The sequence below is a fragment of the Puntigrus tetrazona genome, unplaced genomic scaffold (assembly GCF_018831695.1).
Source record: "Puntigrus tetrazona isolate hp1 unplaced genomic scaffold, ASM1883169v1 S000000148, whole genome shotgun sequence".
NCBI classification, from domain to species: Eukaryota; Metazoa; Chordata; class Actinopteri; order Cypriniformes; family Cyprinidae; genus Puntigrus; species Puntigrus tetrazona.
In genome coordinates, this window is record NW_025047824.1 from 2,102,501 (window position 1) to 2,122,500 (window position 20,000).

At 34.3% G+C, this 20,000-nt stretch overlaps 1 protein-coding gene across 1 annotated transcript in view; it reads left to right on the forward strand.

Moving 5' to 3' along the window:
• Positions 1-20,000, forward strand: part of LOC122332874 (probable phospholipid-transporting ATPase IIA) — a 44,758-nt gene that overhangs the window by 14,549 nt on the left and 10,209 nt on the right. The window contains exons 13-23 of the mRNA XM_043230316.1: positions 1,384-1,496; positions 3,587-3,796; positions 6,985-7,146; positions 9,472-9,564; positions 9,658-9,741; positions 12,434-12,604; positions 13,053-13,151; positions 15,982-16,071; positions 17,069-17,213; positions 18,058-18,122; positions 19,717-19,872. Coding sequence (XP_043086251.1) covers positions 1,384-1,496; positions 3,587-3,796; positions 6,985-7,146; positions 9,472-9,564; positions 9,658-9,741; positions 12,434-12,604; positions 13,053-13,151; positions 15,982-16,071; positions 17,069-17,213; positions 18,058-18,122; positions 19,717-19,872 — 1,388 coding nt within the window. The remainder of the gene's footprint in view (positions 1-1,383; positions 1,497-3,586; positions 3,797-6,984; positions 7,147-9,471; positions 9,565-9,657; positions 9,742-12,433; positions 12,605-13,052; positions 13,152-15,981; positions 16,072-17,068; positions 17,214-18,057; positions 18,123-19,716; positions 19,873-20,000) is intronic.

Consider the following 20,000-nt stretch of genomic DNA (forward strand, 5'->3'; position numbering starts at 1 on the left):
GCTTTTCTGAATGAACCAAAGCAGAAGTGAGAGCGTGGTGCTGGCGTGTTTGAGAGTTGATAGCGTTGAAGTGTTTTTAAAAGATCCTCCCAGTAGCACACAGGTAGCTGAGGGCTTAAACTTGTGTGCCGAGAGCGCAGACATGCCACTTATTACAGCCTTAAATCAGAGACGAGCTGAAGGCTCTCATCCTCGCACGCTTACCACACAGAGTCAGCCGGCGCTAGCCTTCAAATTTATGCATTCGACCGCCTGTAAAACTACTGCCCGTTTCCCACACGGACGCTGATGTAGCTTGACCGAGCCAGTGAATAAAGGAGGTCAGAGGTCATCGTAATGTAAGGGCTAGACCAGCGACGCCTGACTGAAATACTACCGCGAGGATCTGTTTAAGGGCGGCCGACGCGAGAGGTGTCAGGAAACGAACACGAGGCTCTTTGTCATTAACAAGCCATTAGTGTTTATATCGTAACGTTCGAGGTTTTTGGCTGCAGGAAGTGCATGTCGATCAGGGGAGGTTGTTAGGGGCTGACGGTTCCTTTCACAGATATTTCTCTTTTATTACCGTATTATATACTAGTGCGTTGCATATTGTACAGTGTGTACTGCCTGTAGTTTAAAGATCCGAATATAGTTCGATTTTTAAAGCCAAACACTTTTGTTGTGTGTTATTAAGAAGACGTAGGCTGAAAAATTGTTGGTTCAAACCCGACTATAGCTATTTGAACACCGTTATGGTGTAATTGAGTGTAATTGTTTTATTAATATTTATTAAAGTTTTAAGAGTTATTAAAATTTTAATTTAAGGTTTAATTTAACTTAGTAAATGTAAATGTTGACAGTGTTATTTTTAAGATATTGTGATATGAATTTACATTTTTAATATATATATTTAATAATAATAATAATAATAATAATTATATATATATATATATATATATATATATAAATAAATGTGAAAAATCATCAATTGGTATTTTTATTTTATTTATTTTTATTAAGATATTGTGATATGAATTTACATTTGTATTTATATATATATATATATATATATATATATATATATATATATATATATATATATATATATATATATATATATATATATATATTAAAATTTATATATATATACATTTTTAAAATTTGGTACATTTTCATGTTTCAACTTTACACCTTTTTTAATACATTTCTAATTTATCTTGAGGTTTATTGTATGTTTATTGAAAGTTACTCTTAATAATTTTACATTCAGTTAAAAAAAACAACACTAAATGTTACTAAAAACATCTGCGAAAACGAATACCTGTAGTTGTAATCATATAAACAGATCTGTTTGGTTAGGCAGGATGACTCGCCCTCCACTGACGTTAATGCCTTTCACAGGGACTCTTACTCAGAATGAGATGGTGTTCAGGCGACTCCATCTTGGAACCGTGGCGTATGGGATGGACTCCATGGATGAAGTGCAGAGTCACGTGTTCAGCGCTTACACTCAGGTATTTCCAATCCATGTCAAACTGAGCATGCTTGCGTTCGGTTTTAGCGTCTAACTCATGTACACCTAGTTTTGTGCAAAGTATCGCAATGCATGTGTAATTTGTGCAAAGGTATATAATTATACACACACGTGTATTAAGTAAACAACAACTTTTGAAGGTGATTAATTGTTTGGCAGCACTATTTAACATTTAAAAAAAAAAAAAGGAATCAAAATCCATAAATATTATTCTAATATTACAATTGTACTGTAAGATAATTTTTCTTTTATTATTTATCTTTTATTAATTTATCTATTATTATTATTATTATTCTAAATATTACAGTAGTAATATGTTTTATTTGTATAATATCTAATAATAATGATGATAATAACAGTAATAATATTATTATTATTATTATTATTATTATTATTTGTTTTTAAGATGTTCATTCATTTTAGATTTGTTTATTTTTAATTTGTATTATTTTTTGATATATATATCAATATATTTTGATATATATATATACACACAGTATATATATATATATATATATATATATATATATATATACACAGTATATATATATATATATATATATATATATATATATACAGTATATATACATATATATATAGATATATATATATACACAGTATATATATCTATATATATATATATATACAGTATATAATCTGTAAATGTTGACAAAAGTGTGCAGCACTTTTTTTCTTTTTTTTTTTTTTAAATCACATTTTAATAGAAACAATCCTTTTTTTAAAAAACTTTTTTTTGAAAGCCTAATAAAAACCAATGAAATTGAATCCTAAAATATAACTGTATTTTGCATGGCTTTAACACATGAACGGATAAAATGTGTATCTTGAATGCGACGTAAAGTGCTTCAGAGCATCTGCTGAATGCATAAACATATCATATCAGATTGGTTTTATCTACGACGTCTGATTTTTGATCATACCACCCACCTTTAATTAGCTAATAGAGACGCAGGCCATCACTGTACTACCTTCCTGTTTAGCAAAGCCCTCACAGAGCACAATTGTTGAGTGTTTGTCCAGAAAACAGATTGAAGTCCTTGTAAAATGAGTTCCTTTCACCTCTCACTGATATGTTTTGTTCGTTTGACACCAGAGGTCACTGAGGCAGGAAGCCGGGGTTACTGGTACTCCGGCCTCTCAATAGCTTATATACGAACTTACAAACTCTGTCATTAGCCCTCGGAAACGTGCGCTCTATAAATAGTAGCTCGGTGCTGAAGGTAATTGTTCATATATGCAACACATCTGGGAGCGTTTATGAGTCCTTTTTCAGGATATTAGCGAGGGTCGGTTTATTAGCTATCAGAGACATGGATATTTTGATCATTTTGTCGACTTTTAGATTCAAATCCGGTCATTAATAATGAGAAGGCTTGTCTTTACAGTAAAATAGTTTTACGTGTAAAGAAATAATTTTTTTAAGGATGTGTTTGAGTCTTTATTTTGAAAAAAAAATTGGATTTGCATATATCTTTTGTGGAGAAAGCTATCCCAAAGTGCAGTTTTAAGACTAGTCTTAGACTAAAAGTAAATCTGAGCTGTTTCAATTGAAAGAAACACACAACCGATCTTAAAACGTGTCTGTGCTTTTGTTTTATCTTAAGGTGCACACCAGTAATGTTCTTTTCTAAGACTTAATCGACCTATGGGCATAATCCTGGCTTAGGCTAAACTCTATGAAATCGTGCCTAAAAGTATTAGCAAAATATGGCCAGTCTCCGTGTTTCTAAGAAAACAAAAGCATCGAAAATTGTGAAATATTTTATTGCAACTTTAAATAACTGTTCTCTACGTGAATGCATTTTGTGGTGTTTAATAGAGCAGCGCTTAGTTGAAATATAATTTTTGTAAATATCACTTTTGATCAGTTTAATGCATCCTTTACTATACTAAAAAAAAATGAATGCCCCTAAACCTTTAAGTCATGGTGTGATTAAGGAATGACTAATAATGGTTTCAGTCAGTAAGTAAGAGATTTAACTTTTACAGTTTTAGTCGTGATAATTGCTTTGTTGTAATAGACGGTCACGTTGAATCTGATCTCCACAGCCACCGCAAGACCTGCAGGCCTCTCGGGCACCGGGCGCCACTAAAGTGAGGAAGACCATCAGCAGTCGAGTGCACGAGGCGGTGAAGGCCATCGCACTGGTGCACAACGTGACCCCGGTGTACGAGTCCAACGGTGTGACGGATCAGGCCGAAGCTGAGATGCACTATGAAGACACATGCAGGGTTTACCAGGCCTCCAGTCCAGATGAGGTACCACGGTCTTATTCATGACGATACTGCCCATTCTTTCTTAAGACATCAAGTTAACGTGTATAAATTTATTTATAAATAATGCTAGTTTCAGAACGAAAACCTGTTTTAAACCAATATATTAATTGAATTAAATATATTAAATGTATTCATTTTAACGTACAAATATTTCAATAATTTTTTTTAAAACATTGGAGAACAGAAAGTAAAAAACTTTTCTTGAAAAAATGTTTTTTACATCATTTATTTGGAATTGAAATGTTTTGTAACATTGATTAATTAAAATTAAAATTTTTAAATATTTTTAAAGTTAAATCCTTAATACTCATGAAACATGATCATTTAAATTATATGAAAATTTGTATAATTAAAAACTTTTATATTATTAAAATATTATAATTATTATTAAAATATAATAATAATTAAAAACGGTTATAAAATATTTGTTAAAAATATTGAAAAATATATTGAATATTGGAGAAAAAAAAATATATATATATATTTTTTTATTTATTGCAAATACATGTACATGTACAAATGTACAATACAAGAATGTGATATTTTTTTTAAAATAAAAGTTCATAAAAAACAAGCAATTAAATTAGATGATGCATAAATATTTAAATGATGAGTGAAAGAAATTTCACAAGTAGAACATAAAAATCATTCGAAAAAATGTATTCTATTCCAGTGGTTTACACAGACATAAATATGCAAAAACATGAAGTCAATTGTTGAATGAAATAGGTGTGAATGGCCGGTTCTTTTGTCCTTTACAGCCTCATTTTCATTTTTGCCAAACTAATGATGTCTCTCGGATTTAAAGAAGAATTGTGCCGAGTAACTCTTAACTCAATCGATCTATCTTTGATTTCACTTTAAAGAATCATTTGTGAGTCGCCACATACTTCATCATCCCCTGGCCAGGTATTAGATTATTACCAAATGATGAGTCGAGTGTTTGGCGTACACTGCAGCCGATCGCTTCTGCAGATGTCCTGTCTCACATTCGGTCATTTCTGGGCACCAAACCCAGATCAGTCGGGCCAGGAGCGAGTGACGCATGCAGTGATCAATTGACCAATGCTGTGGTTACGTAGGCACCGATCGCATCATTGCTGGTTTGGTTTTAACCACTGCGTGCCGTCACACTGACTGTATATGCCTTCACAGAGACGCTGACTAAACACATGTACATGTTCTGTAGCAGAACCTCCACGTTTGACGGAAAGACATGACGCACTGATCTGGTATTGTTTTACAGACCATTGTTGCTCCTCCAGCCATGCTTTATTTTTATATATATACACATATATTTTATATATACACACACACATATATATATATATATATATATATATATATATATATATATATATATATATATATATATATGTGTATATATATATATATATATATATATATATTACACACATTTATTTGCATAAATTTTTAGAACTAATATTTTCATTCATTTATTACCTTAAAGTTTTGTTAAAGTTTTAATAATAATAATAAAAAAATTCATAAGGGACTACAGTTGTCTTTGTCATGTCATTTCCTGTTTTATGGTTTTCCTGTCGTTTCTCTATTTGAGTCTTAATTCAGATAAATAAATTGTACTGTTCTATTATTTAGTTACCAATAAGTCAATAATAAATAAATAGGTTAAATGGTAAATATATATTTTTATATATAAATATTTTGCCAAAAATAAACGTGAGATGTATGTATGCATGTATATATTTTTACTTACCTAGAAAAATAGGTTCAAATTATTATTTCAGAAATGAAAAGCATTCATGATATAAGATTAAAATATACAATTATTTGTACTTTACTGTTATTTAATATTACATAATTTAAAAATACATGCATATCCTAAAACGAGTATTTTAAGTAATTTGAATAATAAATAAATATTGTTTAAAATATAGAAGAAAAAAGACACACACATATATATAATTAAATTTTTTATTTAGAAATTGAAAACATTCAAAATATAATACACAATATTTTTACTGCTTTATTATTTAATTGAACATTTATTCAAATACAAATGAATGAATTAATAAATATTATTTTCTACTAGTTTATTTACAATGGATTAATAGGTCTGGACGCACACACAAATCTCAAAATAATTTTAAATTGGCAACATCACTTTTTCTACACATACTTTGGACAAGCCTCATTTGTTGGTCTGAAACAGTGAGAGCTGTTTTGGGGCAGCGGTCTGCCCATCTGGATACTGTGTACTGTGAGATATGTTATTAGCAGCTACTCAGGGAGGGCATAAGAAATCGGGTTTTTTGATCTCTCTGTAACCCTTGGTCTGGAAGTTATTGGGCAATAACTTCTGCCTCCCAGAAATACCCCCCTTCAGCGTCACACTAATGGATGGCATCTGGTTTGCCTTTATCTTCACATGTTCCCAGAAGAGAACATGCTTATAATTGGTGGCCCATTGCATACTTGTGTTTTCTGCGCCACACGTCCAAAAAACAGTTGAGACGTAAAACACAATAGTTCTGTGTTTTGATTTGGAGCTCGCTTTTTGTCCAAGAAAACCGCATGTAACACGTTTAATTGATTTGCTTAGAGAGGAAGCCAGAACGATTGCTTCCTGTTTGTTTCATGAAACTTGGGAGTTTACTTACAGTGTTTTCTTCTTGGATCTCTGTCTCTCTCTCTCTCTCTCTCTCTCTCTCTCTCTCTCTCTCTCTCTCTCTCTCTCTCTCTCTCTCTCTCTCTCTCTCTCTCTCTCTCTCTCTCTCTCTCTCTCTCTCTCTGTCTCTCTCTATCTATCTTTCTCTCTGTCTCTCTGTCTGTCTGTCTCTCTCTCTCTCTCTCTCTCTCTCTCTCTCTCTCTCTCTCTCTCTCTCTCTCTCTCTCTCTCTCTCTCTCTCTCTCTCTCTCTCTCTCTCTCTCTCTCTCTCTCTCTCTCTCTCTCTCTCTCTCTCTGTCTCTCTCTCTCTCTCTCTCTCTCTCTCTCTCTCTCTCTCTCTCTCTCTCTCTCTCTCTCTCTCTCTCTCTCTCTCTCTCTCTCTCTCTCTCTCTCTCTCTCTCTCTCTCTCTCTCTCTCTCTCTCTCTCTCTCTCTCTCTCTCTCTCTCTCTCTCTGTCTCTCTCTCTCTCTCTCTCTCTCTCTCTCTCTCTCTCTCTCTCTCTCTCTCTCTCATGCATTAGGTGTCTCTGGTTCAGTGGACGGAGAGTGTCGGTCTGACTCTGGTCGGTAGAGATCAATCTTCAATGCAGCTGAGGACACCTAGTGGACAAATACTGAACTTCACCATCCTGCAGATCTTCCCCTTTACCTACGAGAGCAAGCGCATGGGCATCATAGTGCGAGTGAGTGTCTCTCAAGTCCATTAACTTCAAAAATGACCCATCTGACATATAGAAGGGAACCAAAAGTCTGAGAAGACATTAGGATAATAGCAAAACATTAAACAGAAGCGTTTTCAGTGCTGCATATATTATGATAGTACAGCCATTAAACATGAGTTAAAAAACTCATCTAAGAAAATGGTGTAAGGTTATTTAATTTGTAAAGGTTATTTTTATTGCTAGCAATTAGTTATAAAGAAAATTAGTATTTTTAGTATTAGTATTTTAGTAATCTTTGTTTCATTTACTTTAAAAAGTACTTTTTACCGTGTAGTTGACATTTTTTATTATTTATTTTTGTATAATATGCTTATTATTAATTTAATAACGGTGGACAGCGTTTTTAACATTTAATTGCGTTAATTAATACTATATTTGTGTAAATTATTTTCAGTTTAATATTTATATTATAAATGTTCTACATTTCTGAATTAAAATATATATATTTTTATTTTTAAGTAAAAAAAAAACCAACATTAAATAAACATATAAAAACATATTTTTTCAACAAAGTAATACAATTTATTTTTATTACACACACATATTTTTTTTTTTTATCTTTAAAAAATTATTATTTATATTTCAAAATATTATTAATGTATTAACTTGCACATTTATTTATTTTTGATAACTAAAAAATAAAGCAGTACAACTAAATATGTGTATATATTATTATAAAATTAACCCAAAAGGTATTAAACTTTTAAAGTATGTTACTTGTCCCGTAACGTTCAAAAATAAAAAAAAAGTTTTGCACACCCCATAAATTTCAACCTTCAGCCTTTCAAACTTTTTTTTTTTTGTTGTATTTAGTTCTATCTTTTTGTGTTTGCATCGTTTATATTTTGGACATCAGTGACACCTTAATTTATGCGGCTTGTTCTGGAGACGCGGTGCTTTACTTCAGATATTTCCTGGAAAATAATAAACTATAAATTATGCCTGGAGTGTTATATTATCAAGGTGGGTCTCTGAGTTTAGCACAAGCCAGAAAATGTAAAAATCTAGTTTGTGCTTTACCCTTTTAAACAATGCAATACTTGAAAATCAGCCCAAAAAATGATGTGACTAGACTGAGTGTTATCTGAGAAAGTTGTGACCCTGCCCTGGGCTTGATGACTAACTCTCCCCGCGCAGACTCACGGCTATTGTTGTTGGCCTGGACCGAAGCCTGTATCAGTGTTTGAGGAAACCAGCAGCTGAACCTGGTTTCCTCTGCAGAATCCTTTTAAAACACCTTCAAGGACGATCAAGGAAACCCAAAATGAATGCTTGGGGAAAAAACAGCTCAGGCTGTCCTGCTTACCTGTGAGCTCTTCCTGTTTCACTTAGTGCATTTGAGAATGATTGGTCTCCATGCTGCCATGTTCCTTAGTGTATGTGCATAAATCATAATCCTTTTATTTTTTTTCATAATAATAAAGTATTAAAATGTATCTAATGAATTGCATGGTATTTGGATTAATCAATCGAATTAATCGTGAAATAAATTGGACGTTATTTTTTTATTATATTAGAAAGCATCAAGTAGAGATTACAAATTTATTTATTTTCTTCAACATAGTATTTATGACACATATACCTATAGGCACAACATACGTTATGAAACAACAAAAAAAGCCTTATCTTTCACCAAACTAAATAATCCAGGTTTACGTACGTTTTAGCGGGTGAACTAATGCATTTATTATGATTATTATTATTTTATTATTGCATGATACTCTAAATAAGAAGCTAAATCTGCCAGCAGGTGGCGGTAAATGTCTTTGAGTCATTTTCTCATTGAGTCAAACGTTTCATTCAGTAACGAAGGAGATGGCTTTGAATCATTGATTCACACGATTTGTTCTAAATGTAGATTCGTTCAGCCGTGTTGCTTGGAGACACGAAACCGTTCTGCTACGGCTTTAATACGTAATACGTTCTCTGCAAAACTGAGCAAAAACATAATATTGTCTTTAAAATGTAACGCAATATTAACTATGAACTAATATTGAACTATTGTGTAATAAATATCACGTTCGGGACAGAAACGGCATTCGTCTGACATCGCTCTCGCGTGATCTCGCTTATCATATGATTAAAAACTCATACAGGGCCATTTTTACCCCAGTATCTTAATTTTTTTTTTTTTTTTTTTTTTTAGGCATAACTGGATTTATGTGGAATTGTTGCCCTGCATCATGTTGGTCAACAGCTGTATGAAATATAAGTCAATGCACAAATATAAGTTAACGCGTTAAACTGCCAGCCCTAAATGAAATCTATTGTGCTCATGTTTGCTAGGATGAATCCACAGGAGAAATCACGTTTTACATGAAGGGAGCTGATGTGGTGATGGCCGGCATCGTTCAGTACAACGACTGGCTCGAGGAGGAGGTCATTTTAAATGATTTTAAAGCCACGTCATGCTCATGCCAAGAGGTTTTGTGACTTGTGTGTTAAGAATTTGTTTTCTGCTTACTTTATCAGTGCGGGAATATGGCCAGGGAAGGTTTGAGGGTGCTGGTGGTGGCCAAAAAATCCCTAACGGAAGAACAATACCAAGATTTTGAGGTGAGTTTCCAACGCTTAGTCATTAGAAAGTTTGCTGTGGAACAAAATCCTGGGGTGGATAATTGCTGATAGATTGTTGCATTAATATGAGGAATTTAAAGACTTGGCTCAAAAGACATGGAAAGAAAATGATGTGGAAGAGTCGTCCTGCTGCAGTTGTTGTGGACAGCTATATAATTTTACACTATCGTTCAGACGCTTATGGTCAAGCTTTTAGATGTTTTCTGTGACCGTATAAATAAAAATACAGTATAATATATTCTTTGAATACATTTCAGAATGTAATTTATTCCTTTGATCAAAGCTGGTTACTCCGGTCTTTGTTGTCACATAGTTTTTCTGAAATCATTGTGAAATACTTATTTTTTTGATAATTAGAATATTTTATAGGATAGGATTAGAAAATTTAAAATGTTTGTAAATATATTTTATATATATATATATTTTTTATTTATATATATATATATATATATATATATATATATATATATATATATATATTTTTTATATATATATTTTTTCTTTATATATATATATTTTTTTTTTATATATATATATATATATATATATATATATATATATATATATATATATATATATATATATATATATATTTATAAATGGCTCATGACTATTTGACTCAAAAAATTATGGTTTGTTGCATGCTCACATCAATATAATTCACTTTTGTAAAGCTGTCAGTTGGTGATTATATTAACATTCTAGGTTGACTTTCTCTACTAAAGACAATCATTTTGATCACTTTTGTAATTAAAACCCCAAAATGTACTGCATTAATTTTTTGCATTAATAATTTGAGGTGGACTTCTTTGTTTGTTTTTGTATTAAAAACATAGACGAGTGGTTCTTAATGGGGTGCTTCACCAAAAAATGAAAATATTGTCATTATTTACCCAGCGTCAGATTCTTCCGAGTTTCTTTCGTCTATGTTATTGGTAACCGAACTTCCATAGTATGGCAAAAGCCACGGCCAGCATGAAACACAATACTAAATAATAACATTCAACAAACCGTGTCATGCTATTTATACGAAAACACTTCATGCGTCTTTTGTTCTCGACGCTCACAGGCCATAAATCCAGTCGAGCTGAAATCAAATTATTATGCTGCAATTTCATATAACGGTTGCTTGGTAATGTGACCATGCGCAGCAAATATTTGGCTAATACGTCCATGTTCCCTTTCAGCTTGTGTCATATGAATAATTCAGCAATTAATAAGCGGCATATTTCGTGCTGCCTGTTCGGTGTGTGAGAACGGCCGGTGTAGATGGTGACCTTTGCATGTTTATAACGACAATATCCAGGTGCTAATCTATATTTAGCCGGATTAAGCGGCCTCCTAGCAACCGTCCATCGTCAACAGTAATTGTCAGAAAGAAATGTAACATGTTTTCCACAGGGAACACCCCCAAAATGAAAGTTACCCCGCCCACACACACAGAGAAAGAGTTGTTTCTTCTCCCGCTCTCCGAGCTGAAGTGTGTGATTGTGTGTGAGCGGGTGGGCGGCAGTGACTCACCGAGCGTGTGAGTCACCGAGTGAGAGTGTGTTCCTGTGTGACTCGCACACACATTGTTTGCTCTTTATCTCGCTGCGATTGTGGGCCGTGCCCTCCGAAGCTCTGGCTTCAGACCGGTACGTCGCTTCCAGGGGTCAACTCAAGGTTGCGTGATTCTGACACTGATTATTTAAAGTATCAGCGGTCCGAGCTTTCTCACGTCTGATAGGTTTCCCCTTTTTCTTTCGGCAAAAGCAAAACGAAACAAAAAAACAGCCAGTAGTTCGGAGGTCGGAGTTACGTGCATTTTTAGTTAAGCGCCGTGATGCACTGATAAAGCAGATAGGAAAGACATGAGCAAATAGATGTTTGTAGAATGGAAATGACTAAAACAGGGAGGATTTTTTTTCAATTAGCAGGGCTTTATGACTCCAATATTGACCCCCGAGTTGTTTAAATCAGAAATAAAAGTAGGTAAATAAAAAATTATAATTTAATATATTTTTGCACTTAATGTGTTTCTGTTTTTATGTGCTAAACTTTCTTTAAATATAGTTCACGTTCATATATGTGTGTGTGTGTGTATATATATATATCTCATGCATGTTTTATGATTAAAATGAAACAATTAAAATTATAATTTTGTGACTGTATAATTAATGCATAATAATAATAATACTTATTATTATTATTATTATTATTATGGTAATTATACTTTATTAATAACTAATTTGAACATTAACAATTATTATTATTATTATTATTACAATTATTGTTATATAAAATAATAATAATCATTCTTATTGTTTTAAAATAATAGCAATAATTATAGCAATAATAATAAAAATTATAACTAATTGTTATTTTCTTTATTTACTATTTTATTATTTTATTTTCATTTACATTTAATGTATCTATTTAATTCAACAAATGTTTAATCTGTAAATATATTTTAATATTTGTGTGTGTGTGTGTGTGTGTGTGTGTGTGAGACTCCCACAAAATGTTATTTCCTAAATAGAAAACCTGTATGCATTAACTGTATCCATTGTATTTATATAAAGTTATTATTGTCAGTTCTATTGTCACCTGCTCTTAAATCCCATGTAAAATAAATAGCATAAATGTGCATTACTCGTGTTGTGTCTAACATCATTCACACGCACCGCAGGCTCGCTACGTCCAGGCCAAGCTGAGCGTTCACGATCGCTCACTGAAGGTGGCCACAGTCATAGAGAGTTTGGAGATGGAGATGGAGCTCTTGTGTCTCACTGGAGTCGAAGACCAGCTACAGGCCGACGTCAGACCCACTCTGGAGATACTGCGCAACGCTGGCATCAAAGTCAGTTGGCACGCACGAACATGCACAGACAATGAGATTTCGATGTGGGCGGAGCCTCCGGCACAATGCGCCAAAAATAGTAGCGTTTATCAAAATGTCTTGACATGCAACGCTTTTGCCGGTTGAAGCTGGTCAGGACAAAAACTCTAATTAGAATGAAAAGATGGGATTTATCGATGCATTATAACATCATGATTGATTTGGAAAATGTCTAAAGGCACTAGCGTTGCCTTTCTGAGAAAGGGTAATAATATGTGCCTTTAAGGTCCTAGTGTGTACCATATGCTACAAGCATCTACTTTTTAGCTTTTGTACCACTGGTTTTTCTAAGGAGTATACTCTGCTTACCCTATACGCCTTTAAAACGAGCTGTTTGTTGACGTGTTAACACGAGTGCTTAGGTACGTCAATGTCAAGCCTGATTGAACTAAACCTGTTCTTTGTCCAGGTTTGGATGCTGACCGGGGACAAATTAGAGACTGCAACCTGCACAGCCAAAAACGCCCATCTAGTGACCCGCAATCAGGACATCCACGTGTTCAGGCCTGTAAGTCCTCCCTAGACTACATAGTTCAACCATTATTTTTAAATAGGTCACATCTTATTCTTCTGTTATGATTTATTTCCCTTGGGGTTAAGTAATAAGTAAAATGTTTCCCGTTTTCTCCCCGACCCGTAGAAACAGGCTATAGATCTTTAAACAAACTCTAGGATCTGTGCCGGGGAAAAAATGAGTGGTGCTTATTTTCGGGTTGCAAATCTTTCATTACGTTGTTGTAGATATTTTAACAGTGCTCTATTCTTTCTGAAGGCGCGTAATGAGAAAAGCCGTGTGTTTTTTGGCCTCTAGTGAAGGGTTTGGGGTGTGCTTGTTATTTTGGTGCCATCAGACAAACGGTGTTTGGGGACGTCATTTCAGGAGAAAAATATCTGGAAACGTGAGCCCGTGTGCATAGATGGCAGTCGAGTGGTTGCCATTGAAATGAATAGGAACAATACCCGATATTATACACCAAAAATAGAGATGTAATCTGTCAAATTTGCACTACCGTTCAAAAGATAAAATAGTTGTGATCTAGTTGTCTATCTGTGAAGCAGTGCTGAATTTTCAGCATCATTACTCAAGTCTTCAGCGTCAAAGGATCCTTTAGAAATGATCCTCATATACTGATTTACTGCTCAAAAAACACTTCTCGTTATTATCAGTGTTGACAGCAGCTTAATATTATTGTGGAAATTGCCATGCGTTATTTTTTCAGGATTTTATGCTGAATAGAAAGTCGAAAAGAATAGCATTTATTTGTAAATTAAACTTTCTGTGACATTATAAATGACTTTACTGACAATTCTGACCCATTTAATGGCTCCTTGATGAATTAATAGTTTTCAGTCACATGAGTCGAACGTCAATAGAGTTGCAGCCATTTTCATAGCTACAGATACTTAAATCACCTCTCAAAACAAAATAACAAAAGTATGTGAACAAAATTTATGTTTTGACCATTTCAGTCATTGAACAAGACATTGTAGAAACATTTGCTTAATACATTTAAAACAGTAATATTAAAATATCCAATTCAGCAATCTCTGTAAGCTTTGTTTACTATAGGAGTGGGACAACATGTGAAAACTATCGATCTAGTAATTTCTCTAAAAAATAAACAACTTTTGAACAGTAGTGCACTAGCTCAATAAATCTTGCACCAAATGTCTCCAACACAATTGAGCTCCAAAGCTTGATTACGTTTAGTAGCCTTCGTCGATCCAAACAGGGAAAGTAGCTTCCTGAAGCCTCGCTGTGCCCTTTCTCAGTGAAACGTGACTCTATGAGCTCTTGTGGAGTTCCCATGTGGCGTGCTGCCGCAGAAAGATAGGCCGCTCTGAGGAAGGTTGAATCCTCCTCGCTGCAGCGGTTCCTGGAAACAGAAGACAATGGCTGGCACGACATGAAAACAGGCACCTCGTTCCCTGCAGATCGTTGCGGCATCTGGATTGACTTCCTCCTGGACGCAAATGGCATCCAGATTGAGCTCTGGTGTGTTTGAAATTGACAGATGAATTGCTCTTATGTGAACGTCCACCAATTAGAAAACATCCTCTCTGTTGGCGAGGAGTTTTGGATGGATTTATGCGTCCAAAATTGGTTTTGGTTCATGTTTTGAGATTAATTATAAAGGAATAGTTGGTGATGTAGCCTTTGAGAATGCCGTTATATGCCCCTACGATTCATAATACGAGAGCAAAGGATGCTCCTGTATGAATTTCCATATCATATTTAATAATACTGTGTTGTAAGCAAGCAAGAGTGCCATTTTCCTCACGTATCTGCATGACTGCAAAAGTGAAATAGATTTTTAATATGAACAAGTTAGTTGTTTTAGACACAATATTGTCTGCTTTTTCTCAGTTTTGTGAACAAAAGTATTTCTAAACAAAGCCACAGCATAGCACTGTTGTCTTCGAAGCTACACACAGCAGCGTTTCATTACTGAATGAATCAGCCATTTGAACAAATCTAAACTGTGTTTGCCATGTTTGAATGAATCGAGTGAGTCAGTGGTTAGTGATCCATTCATAAAGAGTCACTCTCTTCGTTCTGTACAAATCAATTAACGATTCAGTAACTCGTTTGTAAGGATGGTCTCTTGCTTCATTTCTGAATGAATGAATTTCTTCACTGCCGTTTGAAATGACCGATCCATGAAGATGAATCAGCCATTTGAATGAATCAGTTGAATGTACTTCCGATTTTGGTTTCATGTTTGGCGTACCAATTTACTGTAATGTTTATACAATGTTAAACCAAGTATTTATTTCTAAAGTTACGTCTATTCAATGCTTTTTAATATTAACTTAATTTCAGTGTCACATGATACTTAAGAAATCATTCTAATATGCTGATTTGCAGCTTAAGAATATAGGGCTAAAATTGATTTTGGTTCATGTTTGTTTATATATATATATATATATATATATATATATATATATATAGTTTAGTTTAGTTTAAAATAATAAAAGAAACTCACATTTGAATGCAACACAGTTGCTCACAGAGCGAACAGGTTTAGTCCTTTTAATCGTTTAATCTAACGTCTTAATCAAGCAGTATCTGCTCATCTGTAAATACAAAAACAACAGATAGTTATAGTGAACTTCCTGTGTGAAACTAGCAGACCTCACAGTTTAGACGGTTGAGCAGATAGCTAGTTGAATCTGGCACGGTCTGCCATGCGACTGACAGCTGGAGTTAATATCTGAGTCAGAGGATCTCGCTGTGGTTCACCGCTGGTGTCTCTGAGATCATTATCCGCGCGGCTGCTCGTGTGTTTGCGTGATAAAAAGCAGTCCTGACGCTGAGCTCTCCCGATGGGTTGCAGGTAACCACTCGAAGCGAAGCCCACCTTGAGCTCAACGCCTTCAGGAGGAAACACGACTGTGCTCTGGTGATATCAGGGGACTCTCTGGAGGTAACGTGAGCCTGCATGTGCCTATTAGACTCGACCAAACCGCTAACACTGTCACAGACTCGAGCCGTTCTGTTTGTGAAAGACATGTATATATCAATAAAACACGAAATCCTGCAACTTGTGCTATTACTTTGAGACTTGTTTATCGCAATCAAATGTAGTGACTCAGGACTCGGGCCACGCTATTAAAGCCTGACTCGTTTTGCTCATTGACCAAAGAGGTACTGCATTCGTTTGATCAAAATACAGTAAAAGGCAATATTCATATATAGATATATATATATATATATATATATATATATATATATATATATATATATGTGTGTATATATATATATATATATATATATATATATATATATATATATATATATGTGTGTGTGTATATATATATATATATATATATATATATATATATATATTATATATGACATAGAATGAAGACATAGCGTAAACTAGAAGTTGCAATGTTTTAAATACTGCTATAGCTGTAGATACTAGTATAAAATACGATTGTTTTATATATATATATATATATATATATATATATATATATATATATATAACCATACACAACACACACATGTATTATATAAACAAAACCTTTGTTTTGGATGCCATTAATCATTTGACAGCGCTAGTAACATTTGGGTAACGCTTTTACGATAAGGTGTCACTTGGTAACATTAGTTATGTATTAATTAACAACAATGAATACTGCGTTTATTACACTCTTTGTTAATATTAGTTAATAAAAATACAGTCGTAACTTGTTTGTTCATGTTAGTTCACACTGCATTAACTAATGGTCACAAAACTATATTAATAATGCATTAGTAAATGCTGAATTTACCATTAATTTATTTATTTGTAATTATTATTAATGCCTTTATTTATTTTTAGTAAACGACCAGTCAGATCAATAGCTTGATTCAGGTTTTATTCGTGGAGGTTTTGTGTTGGTCTGTTCTCAGTTTTGTTGGTGGTGTTGTTGCAGGTCTGTCTGAAGTATTATGAGTATGAGTTTATGGAGTTGGCGTGTCAGTGTCCGGCGGTCGTCTGCTGCCGCTGCGCTCCAACGCAGAAAGCCCAGATCGTTCGACTGCTGCAGGAACGCACCGGAAAACTCACCTGCGCCGTGGGTGAGTATGCGACTTCCTCTCAGCCCTGTGCCACTAAATCACTTAAATATTGTAGTCTTTGTTTTTTGGTTAGCCAGATTTGCGTGTCCCTAGGTTATCATCCAATTAAAAAAAAAATTAAGCATTGATATATTAATATCGTCCTCAATATATATTTACCTTTTTTTTTTCTTTTTTTAGTTTTAACTTTCCATTGCATGTTTAGTCTTGACATGTGACATAATATCAGTTGGGGGTGAATATTGTTAACTAAAATACAACTAATCCTACTCGATGCATGTTCTAGAAGATTTCCCTTTCTGTCAAATATATTTTTTTGGACTATCAAGCTTTTAATGTATGTAGAAAAGTAATTTTGACACAACATTTTTATCATATCTAAACATAAAAATCTTTCGTTGTTTTTGTTCTTTTGCTGTTTTCTTTGTATCTGTTATTATGATTATTAATCTATGATTATGATTTTTTAAAAATAGTTTTCGCTATGAAAATAGCCTAAGATGCTGACATTGAAATTACATTTTTTACATTTAATATTTAACTAAATAATATTTACCTATTTTAACTAAAATACAATGAAATTACATGTTTTATTTCAGCTATTTGCCAAGACGTTATGTCTCATTTAGTTTAATTTACGTTGAATAAAAGAAAAAGTAGTAATAAAATAGTTAAAACGAAATAAACTAAAGCAAATGAATAGAAAGTAATGCAATATGCAATAAAAAAAAACTAAAAACTAATAAAAATGACAATAAACAAAAATATGACACTGCTCTGTCTCAATCCGGGTCACGGCACCAGCTGTCTCTGGCTCATCACTTGCTTTTTTTTTGGTTCTCAGGGGACGGTGGAAATGATGTCAGCATGATCCAGGAAGCAGACTGTGGCGTGGGAGTGGAAGGCAAAGTAAGAGCTACCACTTCCCAGAGCAGCAGCCCTGTCAAACACACTGCCGCCTGCTTCCGGAGGCTTTCGTCCATCTGCATCAAACGCACTTGTGTTACACACGTTCTCACATTTCTTACATTACATGACACTGAAGTGATTTTACAGCATCGCTGAGCTTTCGAACACTCACAGGCTACAGCTTCTCACGATTGAGATAAATCAAGCTACTAATCACTCTAGTTTTCTAAAAACAAGTTCCTAGACTTATTCATGTCATTTTTAAATAATACAGCGTCTGCACTAGCATTCAACAACTAGCATTTTTAGTTTATTAGTAGTAGTTAATTATAGCTGTGTTGATTAATTAGGACCATCTGTTATAATATCAAAAAGAATAATATGTTCAACTAGTTTCTGCAGCTTTTTTTCTTATTAATTTAGATTTTTATTTTGTGTCATTTCGCATAAATGGTTCAGCTACATTATATGGATCAGGGATATATTACTCCTGACTATTGTGTAGACTAATTATTACTTATATATTTTTGCGCGTGTGTGTGTGTTTCAATGACAACAACATTAACAAACGTTACTGCGCATGTGGGCTTTTGTGGGCCTAACTTCCGGTAGACATCCCAGTAGTATCAATGACAGCCAAGTCCTTCTAGAGTAGATTATTTTTTTTGTTGACTAGCTGGGTAAATCAGACGGATTTATTAAAAAATGCAAATTCATTCTTTGCCAGCAGGAGGTGCTCCAAGCACGAAAAAAGTAGGTTTCCCCGGTAACGGCGGACAAAGCAGCTCTGAGCTGCAGATATATGGTACAGTGATTAAAAAAAAACACCCTACGTCTCGGTTTGATTTTTAAACGTACATTAGGCCTACGCGCACATGCTTATTCAGCGAAGCCTTTAGGAAAATCTGGTTTTGATTATCATAACAGGTCGCCACAAATAAAAAAAATGTATGGGAAACGCATCCCACAATAATCTAGCTGCAGACCGGAAGTTAACTTGCCAGTTAACATGTGACCGATAGAAATGACTAAATCACAAAAAATAAATAAAAATGTATGTAGCAGGATAGCAGAAATTTTTATGTTTTCAAAAAATGTATGCTTTATTTACAATTTTAGTTAACTACATTTGTTATTTTATTATATTACACTTTAATGCATTTCACTGTGAACGTGAAGCCTAGCTTTATTGGCCAAGGGTTTAAAACTGCAGTGACTCCACTTTGTTTATTTCAGGATGGTCTGATTTCAGGAATCCCACTCTGAGGTGAACGTCCAGTTTAGAAACACGTTCTAGACGTCAGACGAGTCTAAATGCACCTAAAATACTACAAAGCCAACTTGACCCAGTTGTGGTGGGCCGGGCTCGTCAAAATGAGACGTTATGGGACGGTTAATTGATACTGAGTCATTGGTGACTAACTCGGCTTAAGCCTCGATTGACTTGACGTGGTTACGTGGGCCGTTGTTTTGGTTCCCAGTGATCCGAACATGCTTAATATAGGTTGGCTTAATCTAGAAAACATTGTTGCTGGCGATCCAGAAGAAGCGTGTGAGCGCTCTGAGCTGTTTGTTTGTTTCTCTGCGTGCGCAGGAAGGGAAGCAGGCGTCTCTGGCTGCGGATTTCTCCATCACTCAGTTTAAGCACTTGGGCAGACTGCTCATGGTCCACGGCAGAAACAGCTACAAACGCTCCGCCGCTCTCAGCCAGTTTGTCATCCACCGGAGTCTCTGCATCAGCACCATGCAGGTAGCGTCTGCTGCAGTAATTATCCGCCGCTAGCCCATTAATCACAGCAGTAAACACATAAACACACTGCAGCGATGAGGGCTTCACGTAAAACAATTTAATGGACAAAACTACCATATTTACCCTGG